Source organism: Epinephelus fuscoguttatus, linkage group LG23, assembly GCF_011397635.1.
Source record: "Epinephelus fuscoguttatus linkage group LG23, E.fuscoguttatus.final_Chr_v1".
NCBI lineage: Eukaryota > Metazoa > Chordata > Actinopteri > Perciformes > Serranidae > Epinephelus > Epinephelus fuscoguttatus.
In genome coordinates this window covers 36,705,625-36,720,797 of record NC_064774.1, presented here as the reverse complement: position 1 = coordinate 36,720,797, position 15,173 = coordinate 36,705,625, and the positions used below count along the sequence as shown (strand labels likewise).

The 15,173-nt window shown below is 42.0% G+C and overlaps 1 protein-coding gene across 3 annotated transcripts in view; it reads right to left on the bottom strand.

Annotated features, from left to right (window-relative positions):
- Window positions 1–15,173, bottom strand: part of sorcs2 (sortilin-related VPS10 domain containing receptor 2) — a 1,110,317-nt gene that overhangs the window by 5,450 nt on the left and 1,089,694 nt on the right. For all 3 annotated transcript variants that reach the window (XM_049568808.1, XM_049568804.1, XM_049568807.1), the window contains exons 23-25: window positions 11,297–11,419; window positions 5,729–5,828; window positions 5,071–5,173 (exon numbers count right to left, since the gene is read on the bottom strand). In XM_049568808.1, coding sequence (XP_049424765.1) covers window positions 5,071–5,173; window positions 5,729–5,828; window positions 11,297–11,419 — 326 coding nt within the window. The remainder of the gene's footprint in view (window positions 1–5,070; window positions 5,174–5,728; window positions 5,829–11,296; window positions 11,420–15,173) is intronic.

The following is a 15,173-nucleotide window of genomic DNA, read 5'->3' as shown; positions in this document are numbered from 1 at the left end:
AACATCTCACTGTGGCTGTTTCTGCTTTTACTCTTTCTCCCTGCCGTATTATTAGACTTGCCTTAATTGGAGAAAAGACGCTAATGAAGTTTCTCTAATTCAGTAATAAACATATTTTAATTCCTACAGACTCTTAAAACTAAAAGTCCTTGTTATTTTTTTATGTAAGAATCTTTATTGTTAAGCAGCAAAATAAGGAAATGTTGACTTTTCAAGCAGCAACTTCTTCTAATAAGGTGGATAGCGAACATGAAACAGTAAAATAAAGCAGATACATAAAGTAAAAACAGGATGCAGGAGAGAAACTAAACTCAAAACCACAGAGATTCAGTTAGAAGCTACAAATGTACTGAGAACTGAACACACAAGAGACTTTTAAAAACGCCTTTCTCTCTGGTCTGCTGCAAGACAGAGGTGAGTAGAGTCTCACAACACACTTGGCTTGTTTGAGGGGGAGAAACTGGCCGGTCAGGGGTTCACTGCAGCCAACCAGCGAGATACCACCACTACCCGCTTGAGTGCGGGCGGCCTGGCTTTTGGACCTAATCCGGAGAAGAAACAAATCGGCGTTTGACTGGACGCGGCTAAAAGTTACAGAGGAAAAGGCCCACAGTATTGTATGTGAGCTACTGCGGTAATTTCATTCATCTCACAGACTGATTTAGCATAGCTTGTGCAAAATATAGACCGATATCACACTGTAGACTAATGAACAGACAGATAAAACAGGAGCAGCTCTGTGACTGTCTGAGTGTTGATGGAGAAACTGTGAGTGAGTGAGGGGGTGGAGCTGTGTGGAGAGTGTGAGAGAGGAGAGATGCACACTTGTATGTGTTATGTGACTTGTGTTATGTATAACTTGACCCTATATCGATATAAATGGTATTGTCTAAATCTATATCTTTCTTGAAAATATATTGATATATTGTAAAAAAAATTGATAAACCGCCCAGCCCTAGCCTGAATGTTGACCGCCCAGTGGCTCTCACCTCTTTAGTGATTAAGTGCTTTGAAGAGGATTAGCAGCTTCAGCTCACCTCCGGGCTGGTCACAAAGCTCAAGGAGCTGGGATTTATTGAAAAAACGACTTGATGACATGAGGTCAGTTCACAGCCATTAGCGGGCAGTTTATTGAAAACACAGCTTACAACTTCAACAACAACAACAACAAGCAAACTGGCGTGTTACACGTACTGTTAGTTTTAATCAGCATGCCTGCCTTTAACAACATGTCTATTGTTTTACTTATACCTTCTTCAGCTTCTGGTTTCAATGGATATTGAGGGCAATTTGGTAGGTTCACATAAGGTTTTAGTTAGTTTTCACTGGATTAGCAGACTTCACCAGCCCCAAATCCGTGTGACACCATGTCCTCCATCAATGTGCTTTTACTTTCCACATTCTGTTCAAAATTTTGCCTCGCAAATGACTCGTTAACTGCCACCACCTGAGGTTTCGCCGTCATGGTTATTTCACAAAAAATCTTCAACATAGCCCTATTTTGTGATACAAAGATCAGTGGATTGTCAGTTCTCCCAGATAACTTAGGATGCAATATGCATCATCTGTCCCAAGGCTTTTGATTCAAAATTCTTATTCACCAACAACGTAATGTGTGGTGCAGATTCAGACACATTATATCACTCAGAAATGAACGGATTGGTTTGCACATTCAAAGCCGCTCCCTGTTGGCCTATCACAATGTGTTGCATGCTTAGGTCAACCTTTACATCTCGTGTGGCTTCATCCCATTTTCATTCAAAGACTTCACTGCCTGAAGAGTCATAGTACATTGTGCAGTGATAGTCAGAGATCAATTCGGTGGCTTTTGGAGGCTGTGATCGAAAATTTTTTTCCCATTTTTTGAATGCTGTCGCCACTGGGGGGCGGCAGTAGCTCAGTCCATAGGGACTTGGGTTGGGAACCGGATGGTCGTCTGTTCGAGTTCCCATCTGGACCAAAAATATGGAGTGTGGACTGGTGGCTGGAGAGGTGCCAGTTCACCTCCTGGGCACTGCCGAGGTGCCCTTGAGCAAGGCCCCGAACCCCCCAACCACTCGAGGCGACTCACCAAGGGCAGCCCCCTCACTCTGACATCTCTCCACTTTGTGCATGTATAGGTCCTGTTTGTGCATGTGTGTGTCTTTCGGACCTGTGTGTAATTGACAAGCAAGAGTGAAAACACTGAATTTCCCCTCAGGGGGATTAATTAAGTAAATAAACTTACAAACTGATTCAGTGATGTTTCCCAACCAATGAACCTTTGCACATTAGGACTGTGAGAGCATTAGGTCTAACCCAGAGCTGTCAACGTATACCCCTTGGGGAGAGCACCAGATTTTAATTTTTAGTTTACATAGTGTGTCTCACCCCAACAGATTGATCATCTGATCAGAGTTTCATCTGATCCTAGAATTGGAATTTTTAGTTCACCCCCCCACTGTCGCTAGTCGCACCGGAGCAGTCATCAGAATCAGCTGTTCTATGCCTCAACAGCCAGTGGCATGGAGGATACTGCTGTTGTGGAAAGATGTTAACTACTGATGCTGGGTAGGGTTGGGTCGGTTCTCGGTAATACCAGACTCCGCTCCGCGCACCAGTGTCACACAAAAGACTGCTCGGCTTGTCTTCGTCACATCTTGGGGATTTTTCATGGACATTTTTACAGGAAACTACAACGCGGAAGTGCGCTTGACTATGGAAGCCTGAATGACTGCGGACATTCCTCGCGGAGTCTGCTCCGCTTATAGTACGCCTGAGTCTGTGAGCACCGGTGTCTGCCTCTTCGCCAAGCGCACAACAAGCAGGAGAGAGAGGGGGGTGGGGTTGGGGCAGGGACTGAGCTAGGGGGTGCGAGTGCGCATGCGTCAAGGCCTCTACTGTAGCCTGGAGTTTGTTTAACAGTGACGGGGAGTCGATAATGGCGGACAATTTAGTCTCGAAGAAATCAAAGAATGCGCCAATTGTGCCTCCAAGTGGCGAAAATCCGGTATTACCGACTTGATGCGGTTTTTCACAAAAACTGAACCGTTTTTTTTTTTTCTCATACTGACCCAACCCTAATGCTGGGTGCGAAGAAGGTGCAGACATCTGTGCCACTGGCGGCTGCACCCCATTGGTGACTGGTGTAGGTGTGGCTGGAGCAATTTGTGCTGCTTGATTTACGGCCTCATCCACAATGTTAGCCTGGGTCTTTGCTTTGTTTTTTCCTTGCAGTTCACCAAGCTGTAGTTGTGCAAGTTTCCTTTGTAAGACTTTATCTTGTTCTTTGGCTTTCAGTTCTTCCTTTCTGTATTTTTCAACAACCTGTGTCACATGGTCACAGAATTGTCTATGGGGCATGGATGTCAATCCTACCGCATCTTCTAGTTTGCTTTGAACTGGAGCAGGGAAGGCCTCTACCACAGAGTTTCTGAACAGAGTCAGTAGTACAGGACAATTGTTCACTTCCTCTTCTGTCTCTTGTTTCCATCTTTTGAGCTGTTTGTTGATGTACACAGTAGGGTTCTTGCTGTCCATAAGTGGCTCACCCCTCAATGCTTTGGGATCTCTTCTAGTGGTGTTGGGATTCCTCCTGGGCTCTGACCAACTCAGAGGCTATTACCCCAAACCACTAAAGAGAGGACAATTGCTCACAGACTCTCTTTTTCCTGGACCATGACCTGCATGTCCACAGCACGGTTAAAACTTGAAAACCAGAGTATGCAAATACAAGGTTTGCAACTAACTTTCCAGCAACAAGGAGAACAAAGTTCAGTTAGCACCCCAAGGTCTAACTCTGCAAAGACCACGAGCAACCGGCTTCCTCGGATCAGCATCTTTGGAACAAGGACACAACAAAGACTGTTTCTGGAACCATAGCTCTTTCCAGCCTTCTGCCAACTAACAAAAGCAGCACTCCATAAAGTGACTCTTTCTTTCATCCATTCAAGGATCGATAATGTAACAACTGGGCATAGCTTTATCACAGCTTTACAGGCTAACTGTAAGAGACTGTTTTAATTTGTTGAATATGATTTAATGCTGTTTACTGAGTCATTGTTGTGATTGTTTGCAGTTAGGTCATTGGTTAGTTGGCTTCGCCAAAGCTAAATGTTTAAGTTTGCTAATGCTGCATGCAACTAAACATCCTCTGCACTAATCCAAACCGTTTTCAACACATACCGCATTCACATAAGCCCCTTTTATACTGCCAGATTTTCTGCAAATGTTGGGCCACAAATGTTGGACTGCAGCCACCGTAACTTTTGTTGTTGTCCTGCCATGTTTCCCCCTGACGCTGCTGGGCCTTATTTCAGCCATCTAACAAAAAAGAACATTTGAGAAATCCATTAACATTGCGAGGAGGGAACCGTAATTGCCGAGATGCTAAGTCATTTCTGGGTGATAGGACACATTCCTGCACCACTCTATTGGTGTGGTCATTAGAATTTGGTGGGCTGCAAATGAATCATAGGCCAAAAAAAACATCATATCAGGGATGGACACCAATAACAACATAACTTAATTCATTCTCAGAGACTGAGGAAAATACTATTGTTTCAAGTTTTGGTTAGACAGAGAAGTTTTCAACACATTTTCACTCTGACCTTGTCACATATCAACATTTGGTCATGGACTAAGTCTCTTTCAAAATAAATGCACTACATCTGTACAACACCACAAATTTTTCTCCTTCAACAATGAATGCGCATTGTTACGTTTTGCCAACACACGCAAATGGTTGTGTTTAGGAAAAAAAGAACTGGGTTTGGCTTTACAATATTATGGGAAGCACTGGCCTCCTGGGTGAAAGTCTGTGGTTGTTGGACCCATCCACCACCACTCCCACCTGCCCTACTCAGACTGCATCCACCGTAACTTTTGTTGTTGTCCTGCCATGTTTCCCCCTGACGCTGCTGGGCCCCGCCGGAGGTCACTGACCAAGTGCCAAGTTTCGTTGACTTTGGAGTGAGACCAGGTTGCCTCAGCTGTAGAGACTGGTATAAAAATAACTGAGAAGGTGCTGTTGGATCCTGGCTTTATATTTCTGGGCTGACTGCCACCCCTCATTAACATGACTTGCCTTACCTTTTGAACTTGTAGAGGATGAAAGAGCCAGTGGTAATGATGCTGATCAGGAAAATGATGGCTAGAGCCCAAACACCCAGACCTCCAGCAGCTCCATGGTAACCTGGGGTGATGACACACACATATAAACAAAAAAAACCTTTTGATTTAGAAGATGCTATGAGATACAAATCCAGAAAGTATAGTGAAAAAGAATAAATCTTGAGCCAGTGGCTGCAGGAGCGAAGGGGCAGAAGCAGCAGAAAGAAAATATCCAACTGAAGTGAAAGCTTTTCTTGAATGGGCCAATATCAGTACATGACAAGGCCATTTAAACTCAGTCAAGGATGATTAGGTGGATAAAACAAAGCACAGTAAGGCAAAGACAGATTTGAACTGGATAAGATTTGGATTACTTCGGAAACCAGAAATAGGGAAAAGGCACAAGAATGAAAGAGTATTGATGTCCAGCATCCATACAGAATGCTGCAGGTGTATGGTTCATGAATGCACCAGTTTCTGCTACTGTAGCTGATGAGTCATTAGCAATTAGGCCTAGCCCTTGGAAATAAATCAATAACATGCGATTATCACTTAAAAATAAAAACAAAAACCAACTGTCATTTTGGAAAGCAGACTATATTGGAAGTAATGCAAATAGTATTTCAATATACAGCACCTGCATTTGGGTCAGTTAGCATCACCAGCACTTGTAGACCTCCTCGCACCACAAAGCTGACATTGTTGCTGTTGAAGGCTTGTATGATGGCTGGAATACACTGAGAATAGGGAAATATGAAATTGAGAAATATATTGTAAAAAATAAAAAACAGTGTGGGCAGGCAAATAAACTAACTACACCCTCAAATTCTGTTACATCCCTCCCTCCCTCACTGTATTGTGTTCCTTGTGGCGATGTTTTTTTTGTGATTTGATTGTGTACAGGCTGTGGACACCTATTTCCTCTATCTATCTATCTATCTATCTATCTATCTATCTATCTATCTATCTATCTATCTATCTATCTAACGTAGCCTCGGCAACTAGTGTATGAATGTGTGTGCGAATGGGTGAATGTGAGTAGTGGTGTAAAAAGCGCTTTGAGTGGCCGGATGACTAGAAAGGCACTATACAAATGCAGGTCCATTTACCATTTACCATTTACCATCAATAATAAGCTATAGCATGACGTTGTTGGCTTAAGTAAAGTTACAACACTGTATAAGGTTATTAGCAATTGTAAGATACTTTAACACATTATGAGGACTGAGCAGTATTTGCTGGCTCCACATGAAGTGTAAAACAACAAATGAATCACAATGATTATCAAAGCCACAACAAGTCTTAAAAGTATATTTTACAAAACACACAACTTCACATTTTAGTTAAATCAGACAATGGCACCATCACACCACCCATAGTGGCCAATGGTACAAGACTCCCAGGGAAGGTGTGAATGTGCAATAGAGAGTATAGCAGTGTTAGTGTAGCTAAGTGAGCATGTGACCACAGCCAACATTATCTGGGTAAATAAAAAGTCTCTTTAGACATCCAAATCAGTGAGGCTTTCTCCGCAACATGATGAAAGGTTGCAAATAGGAACCTAGCTTTTTAACAATTATAAACAGCATATTACTGTACCTCATGTCTTTGAACAGACAATCAATAATATGAAATATTTTGTCCTGCACAGCCATTATTCCAACTCAACCAACCTTTACATGCTCTTTCACCTACCATTCATTTCCAAAGATTCCTGTTCCAATGCCCTTTACTGTTATCACAAACAATTTTATGCCTTCATAGTGTATGTTTTTTTTAAAATTATTTTAACATCAATCAAAACTAGAGAACAGTCCATTTTGTGTGATTTATATTGAATTTTGAATTGCGTCTATAATTTTTCTAACCCTTCTACATGAAGGAAGTGGGCTGTCATATGTAAAGGTCCCCTGATTGGCTGCCAGCGCCATTGAAAAAGACTGCTGCTTGCTAGCTAGCACACGTGGTGTACCCCACAGTCCCTCTGTTTCACTTCCTGCCACTCAGAGACTACAAAGCTGGAAAGTTTGCTGATCAAGCGGGCAAGAGGTTGCTGCTAGCTAGCAAGCCCAACTATGGATGCACACTCCGTTCTTCTCACTTCACCCAAGTTTGGTGATCCAGCAAGGAGTCGAGGGCACTCCAGCCACTGAAGGTCTGTCTCCACAAAAACTGACAACTACAGAAAGGGAAACTGGTCTGTCATTGCAGTGTGGCCAGCTCGCAGATGAGCAAGTACTCCAGGGGTTTGCAGCACGGAGGGGATGCCAAACACTGTTCATCTCCACTCACTGCCCACGCTGTGATGATGGTACTGGTTGAAGGTGACTAAAGTTTCCTTTAAATAGCTGTAGCAACTCAAATTTAGTCAGCTGTTAGAAAAAATACAGGGGAGACATACACATGTAAACTAGACACAGATACATAAAGGAGGCAGAGCAGCATTAAAATCCAACGTCCTGCCTCTAAGGAGAGGGATGAGAGAGGGTAGAGCTCCTCAGTGTTTTTTGGCAAGGGTTGTTTTCAAAGACACAGATGAACTCAAACAGTACCTTTTGAAAGGGTGTCCACAGTGCTGCAGTACTTGCAGCACTAGGCTGGCAGCCGATCAACAGGCCTTGACATCCAGACCGACTTCAACCCCTCCTCTCCCTTTCCCTCTCCCACCTTTTCTCTCCTCCTCTCTCTACAAGGCTGTGAGCCCCCTCTGCTGTTGCAGCATTTCTCAGTAGCATATACACACAGGTTTCAATGATGTCAACGTGAAATCACACTTAAAGTCATTGTTGATGGACACTTCAGTCAGGCTAACCTTAAGAAGTTTATGCCTGACATGAACATATTTACTGTGGCAACGAATATGGACACTGGACCACTGTTACACACCATTCAGAAGTGGCGACAGAGCTGAATTGCTTCCCATGTAAGGTAAGAGTGACTATGCGGCCACCTTGTTGAGATCAAAATATGTAAACAAACTAGGACGCATGCCCCTAGTGACACAAGAGGTCAGAAAATGGTCAGGTGAATCAGTAGCCGCCCTGCAGTCTGCATTAAACAATGCTATCTGGAGCAAGTTCCGGCGACACTACCATCATGTATAACAGAGGTTTCATACGGCTTTGCACACACATTACTCTTGGATGGATTACTCGCGAATGCAGGGTCGCACAGAAATGCCACGCATATGACTTGAAAGCACAGGACCAGAGCTTTCCATACCACACACATCATTGTGCTGTCATTCCATCACGCTATAAATACAGATCAATTGTCTATAAAATAAAAACCTGATGAATTTCTTTATAATCCATTATACAGATCTTGTTATCAGTCACTTCGGTCGTAGGCCGAAGACAATTACAGCCGTGATGATATCACAGTACAACATCACGAGCTCGAATTAAATAGCAAGGCTGATTAAGAAATGTTGAAAAATGAGGACAAAATAGATAATTTAAACATTTTATTTGTCTTCCGCCAACAAAAATAGTTCCCTCAGGACTCCGCTGTCACCGTTGCTATGTAATGCAAACATGGTGTGCCAGGCACTTACTCTTTATACACATTTATCTGCACATGTCCATTAATTGTGCAGCCGGTGAAATAAGTTTCTGGTGACTGCATGGTGGACTGTGGCTTCACAGGCACAGCCGAATCTGCCTTCTGATCTGACAGTATGTTGCTTTTCTCCAAGTCACTGAGCTCCACTGATGAAACACTGACAAACCTGGATATGTGCTCAGATGGATTCAGCTTCTCCTCTCCCTCATCTTCCTCTGATGACCATTCATAGTTCAATTCAAAACTTATTTTAGGAAATAAATCCATATTTTTGGCTGTTTGACAGTGGATGAATTAATTAGCCTACAAAGCAACTGCTGACCTAACTGACACTAACCATCAGTTTTGATTCGATTGTTGATTGCAATCAGCTGTGAGGCGGAGTGATACATACACAGTGAAATAACCATGATGTTGTACTCCAATATCATCACGGTTTTACTGTCTCTCCACCAATCAGATTGCAGGGCCAGAACTAACTGTTGTATAAAAGACATTATATACGTCACAAACATGACGTATGGAACATTCCACTGGTAAATGGGGTTAATCAGTAACAGGTAGGGCTATATAAATACTTTACATCACATTCGTCCTGCACATAAATGTTTTTAACAGCTATATCAGAATAATAAGAATAGGATGAGGTATAAGCTGGATGTTGCTTCGCTCATCTGTGGTGCCTCCACTGCCTAAATTGGGTGGCAAGGTAGCAGGTGAGTCCTCAGATTCACCACTTTTCCAGCTGTATGGAACACACCACCAAGCATTGAACAGGACTGATGAGAAACATTTGGCTTACTGGACACTATAGAAGTTAACTTTGGGGTCAATACATCAAAGTTACATACATTAAATATCTTTAGAACGGTGCAGGTGAGGGACCTCCTTTTTTTTGCCCTGAAGCTAACATTAACCCTCTTATTGTCCATTTGAACAAGGGCTTCCATGCAATCATATCCCCTTTAGAGGCCTTGTAATCCAGCCTTGATTGTGATATATTTTTGAAAATTGTGTAAAATGTTGTTGTTAGCCATCCATGATGCCTGTTGTGCCTGTCTACCAATTACAGGCTCATCACATGTTCATCACTTGTCAACCCAAATAATAACTCATAACTCAAATACACTGCACAATAGAGTAATGAGCAACTGTCTTTGGCTTAAAATGTTCCTCCAAACACTTGAAACCACATTTTGCATTTTGGACAAGTAAGATCACATAACACCTGAAAAGCTTAATGTCAAGTCCTGTAGCTTTGTTTATTGATAGGTCAATGGGCATGCAGTAGGATAAGCTAATAGTCGATGTTTAGAACAACCTCTGCTGGATCACAAGGCAAACTACTTCAAATGGCCTGTTGTGATTATAGACTGAAATTCTTTAATTCAAAGAGGTCATTACAGTTAAAAAAAAATATGACATTCCAACAAATGTTCTGAATGAGTGACAGCTTTAATAACAGCTGACAATATCATGATTGGGTATGAAAGAGGCACCCTTGAAAGGCCCAGTCATTAACAAGCAAGAATGGGGTGACATTCAGTAGTTTGTAAAAACTTCTTAGGCAACAGTTATCAGGAATTTAGAAATTTCACTATCCACAATCCATAATATCGTCAAAAGATTCAGAGAATCCAGAGAAATCTCTGTATATAAGAGGCAATGCCGACAACCAATACTGAATGCTTGTGACCTTTAATCCCCAATGGCCCTACCCAATGTGAACGAAAATACTCAGAGGTGAGGAATAGCCAAAGCAATTATGTCAGTCACTGCTCGTGAACTGTGGACAAACTGTCAAACCAGGCAGCGCTGATCAAATTTGAATCAAGATTCTGTTACTTAATTTCCTATTTCTCTCCTCAGATGTTTAAAGAACATATTTTGGTGACTGTTTAGCTGTAAAATGAGAACGTTAGTCAGGCTGCTTGGTAATGCAGTTCAGCTGTTTTCAACATGGTGACCTGGGGACCAACTTTTTTTTATTATTTTGCTAAAAAGTACACGAAAATATGTTTCTGAAGACATTTGGGGCAAGAAATAGGTAATGCAGTTACAGAGTCTTGATTCATATTAAAACAGCAAGATTGACAACTGCATTTAGAGATTCCTCAGCTTTGATTGGTTGTTTCTGTTGTGCCATACTCAATTTTATGTAACACCTGGTATTAATAGCATGTTAGTATGTAATTTCAAACAGAGTCTCTGTATCTCTGCTGAAAGGCTGAAACACTGACGGTGTGTGGGAGTGTGGGTACATGGCTGTAGCCGTGCTGTTTATAACATAAAAGGTTTGTGTTCTCACCTTAACACTGTTAAGCTCTGAGTACAGCACAGGTGGGGTTTTGTGTTGCGTTTACTGTCACAGCAGAGAAGGAAACGGTTTCTGTTGCTGTAACAGTAACAAAGCAAAGTTTGGCCTCATTCTCAGAACTGTCATCTTTTTCCATCCCACTACAGTGTGCAGGCCTAGAAAAATGTTTTGGAAAATGGGAGTCTGTTATAAAAATCAAGAAAATAGTGAGTCCTTACTGTGCCTCTTTGTGTAAATTAAAAATGTGCTTCTGTCTACAAAAGCTGTAACTTGTCAGGCAAACACTAATATACTGAATATGCTTTTCTATGCATGTACATGTACCTTATCTATAAACATGCTCCTCTTGGCTGATGTGCTGTCCAGTGGGAGAACGTACAGGTCAGCTCTGGTGGGGAGTCCCGGCTTCACCACTGTAACAAGGGATTCCAGAGGGACACCTGTGTTCTGAAGTCAAAAGATTAAAGGTAAGTAACAACATCAAACTGCAGTAATCAATATTCAAAATTAATACGGTATATGTAAAGATTAAATCTGCAAAAAAAAAAAAAAAAGCTACTCATAGCTATCTACTAAAAATAGCTCCTTAGTAACTACTCACAAAAAATGTTACTAGTTACTAAGGAACAAGTGGAGAATGAATCAGGAATAACCTGATAATTAATGAATAGTATAATGATAATATCTGAATAGTTTTGATTTGAGGACTATATAGTAGATCATCATGACTGACTGGGAGATATTACAGTAATCAGTCATTAGGGAATGATTAGTTCATGAATATCTGTGACTCTAAATACTGACCACTTTCTGTATGAGTTGATTGTAAATAAGTCTGAACCAGTCATTGAGTGGCAAAAACCAAGTCATTAACTCTTTAACTCATTATACTGAGTAGTTACTGAGTAGTCCCTCAATATTTTATGATTATAACTAGTGGCTACTGAGCTCGTTTTTTCTGGAAGTCCACAGTTAGTTCATTAATAACAAACCAGAGAGAGCAGGATCTGAAATAATTTAATCATTCACACCACATATATATTTATATTTATATTCACATCCAGTTCTGTATCATTAGTAATTCTGATGCCTTAAACATCAATGTCTGCTGCTGTAGACCTTAATTTGAACCCGCTGCCCTCTTTCTCCCATACCACTGAGGGCTGGCTCAGCTAGCACAGCTAGATTGTGCCCGACAGAAATGCCCTGCTACCACTGATTTGTAAAGACTTTCTGCTCCTCTGGGAGGTCTGTACCTGCCCTCACCACAGTGTAGCGTGTCTTACGACAATCAACAATCTGAGATTTTCAAGGAGGGGTTCATGCGCCTCCTGTACCCCACTCATGTGAACAACAATTATGATTAATAACAATGGATTTTTAAATTAACATTATAATTTATATAGTGCAGCACCAGTTCTGGAGGCAATGATTTGGCAGCTAACAGCTATATTACGTGCAGGTTCCCGACTCCTCAGTTTCAATTATCTTTCAGAGAAATTGGCAATTTTGTGTTCACATAACGTTTTATAGTTTTGCACAGAGGGTGTCTGAGTAATTTTGAACAGGAACACTTGCAGCAAAGATGCTGTTTGCAGTAACCTACACTGAACAAAGTTGAAATGCAACACTTCTGTTTTTGCTCCCAATTTTTACAGGTTTAAGATAAGATGAGATAAGCTTTATTGTCTGTCCCAAAGGTGACAGAAATTTTCCTTTGACAAGGCTCAAATTCACATTTAAAACACACATCACATTTAAAACATGGATCACATTTAAAACACACAAGGGGAATGAAAAAATGGTATATGACTGTGCATGTGTCTATTTAATATTGTTTAGAATAGTTACTGCAGTGGGGATGAAAGATTTCTTATAAGTGTTTTTCCGGGCCAGTGGGACTTTATACCGTTTTCCTGATGGCAGTAACTGGAAGGAGTGGTGGAGGGGGTGAGAGGGGTCCTCTATGATCAGGGTGGCTTTCCTGATCAGTGAGCGGCTGTACAGTTCAGACAGTGGAGTTTGAGGTGAGCCGATTATTTTGCTGGAATGCTTTATTATGCGGGAGAGTTTTGTTTTGTTTTGTGTTTGTCGGTGAGCAGGTTGTACCAGGATGAAATGTTGACCGTGAGATTGAGTGAGCGGTAAACCAACGTTAAAATGTCCTTGCTGACACGAAAAGTCCTGAGTTTCCTCAGCAGGTAGAGGCACTGTTGTGCTTTTTGTATACTGAGTCAGTGTGCTGTGCAAAAGACAGGCAGGTGTCTATCTCTGTATCCAGGTATTTAAAAGACTGAATCTGCTCCACCAGCTGACCCTGGATGCTGAGTGGTTGGAAAAGGGGCAATGCTGTTTTGTCTCCGCCCCTACAGCACAGCTCCTTGGTCTTTGTGATGTTGAGCTCCAGTGAGTAGTCAACAAATGTTTGTACCAGGTTGTTGACCGCCTGCTGGTAAAGGGGCAGAGCATCAGTGCCAGGCAGGTGTGCCACCAGGGCCATGTCATCCGCATATTTAAAAAGTCTCATTCCTTCACTGCCACAGGTGATGCTGTTGGTGTAAACAGAGAAGAGAATGGGGGATAAAACACAGCCTTGGGGAAGTCCCATGTTTAAAACCAGCTTACTGGATTTAAAACCACTTAAAAGCACCTGCTGTGGTCTGCCCAGTAAAAACTCTTAATCCATAAATCAGTGTCGGGTGAACCTGAAGGTCAGAGAGGCAGTGCAGCAAGTTGTTAGTGTTTACAGTATTAAAAGCAGAAGAGAAATCCATGAATAAAATCCTAGTGTGTGGGTGTGCAGAGTCCAGATTTTTAGCAACAGTGTCCAAAAGTATGAGACTCCTCTACACTGCGTTTTGGTTATAGGCAAACTGAAGTGGATCCAGTTTGTCCGACAGCATGTCCGATAGCTGGTCACACACTACTCTCTCCATACATTTACATAAAACAGATGTCAAAGCTACTGATCTGTAGCAGGTGTCTTCTTTGGGATTGGGATTATAGTAGATTCCTTCCACTGGTTGGGGAAACGGCCAGAATCCAGAAGGTGCAGGAACAGTCGGGTGAGAACTCTAAGAGGCCTTGTGTGGATTGATTCTACGCAAGATGTCACTAGCTGTTCATCAGTGGTGGGGCTGGAGGTTGGGGGGTCCAGGTGGTTGGTGTGCTGCTGCTGTTGGACCGGGTGAAGTAAGGGTTAGGGTTAGGGCTATTTAACTGTTCCATGAAGAAGGTGGGATCGGGGTGGTCAGCCACTGCAGGCTTGGAGGCTCTGCCAATCATGATGTTTAAGCCCTGCCACGCCTCTTTTGCATTTCCAGAAGTTAATTTCTTCTAAGTTAAAGACTTTTTTATGTAAACAAAAGACTTAGTTTATTTCTCTCTTGGAATGGTTACAGTTTTATTGCAGTTTTTTTTTTTTGAACTTTACATGTCTAGTGCTACAGAGCTACAGAAATGTTGTTTTGGTCACCAATATCCCCAAAAATCTCTCAGTATCTGGTGTGACCACCATTTGTGTCATATAGTGCGACACATCTCCTTTGCATAAAGTTGATCAGGTTGTACATTGTTGACAGCGGAATGTTGGTCCACTCCTCTTCAATGGCTGTGCTAAATTTCTGGATTAGCAGCAAATTTAACATACTGTCGTTTATGCCAACCCAGAGCATCCCAAACATGCTAAATGGGTGACATGTCTGTTGAGTATGTATGCTGCCATTGTGGGATCACCGTACTCCACAGATGATTTTTTCACTTGTGTAAACTGACATTTCTTGTAACCTTAGCCCAAAATAGCAGCAGAGGTCCCTTTTATTTTGGCAGTATGAAGGAACTTAGCTCCCCACAGTCCTCTGTTTTTCACACCTATGTGTGAAACTCTGCCTATGAAGCTAGTCTTCATTCACCTTTGCTCACTGTGGCATGTTACCCTATGATGTCACCAGGTCAATCACCTGTTAGTTATCATAACAGCAGAATACTCACCTTTCAACCATGGCTCTCTGATCACTACATGTGGCCACTATCCTACACTGATCAGGTTAAAATATCTTTGAATTGGAACCCATACAGAGATGGAACTCAAAGCTCCTGCTTCACTTTACGTTTCTTCAGGCCAACCAATAGTTGAGGCAGAACCTCTCCCTCTCTCTGTGGGCATCTTTGATTTGGCCATCTTTCTTATAGAATAGAATAG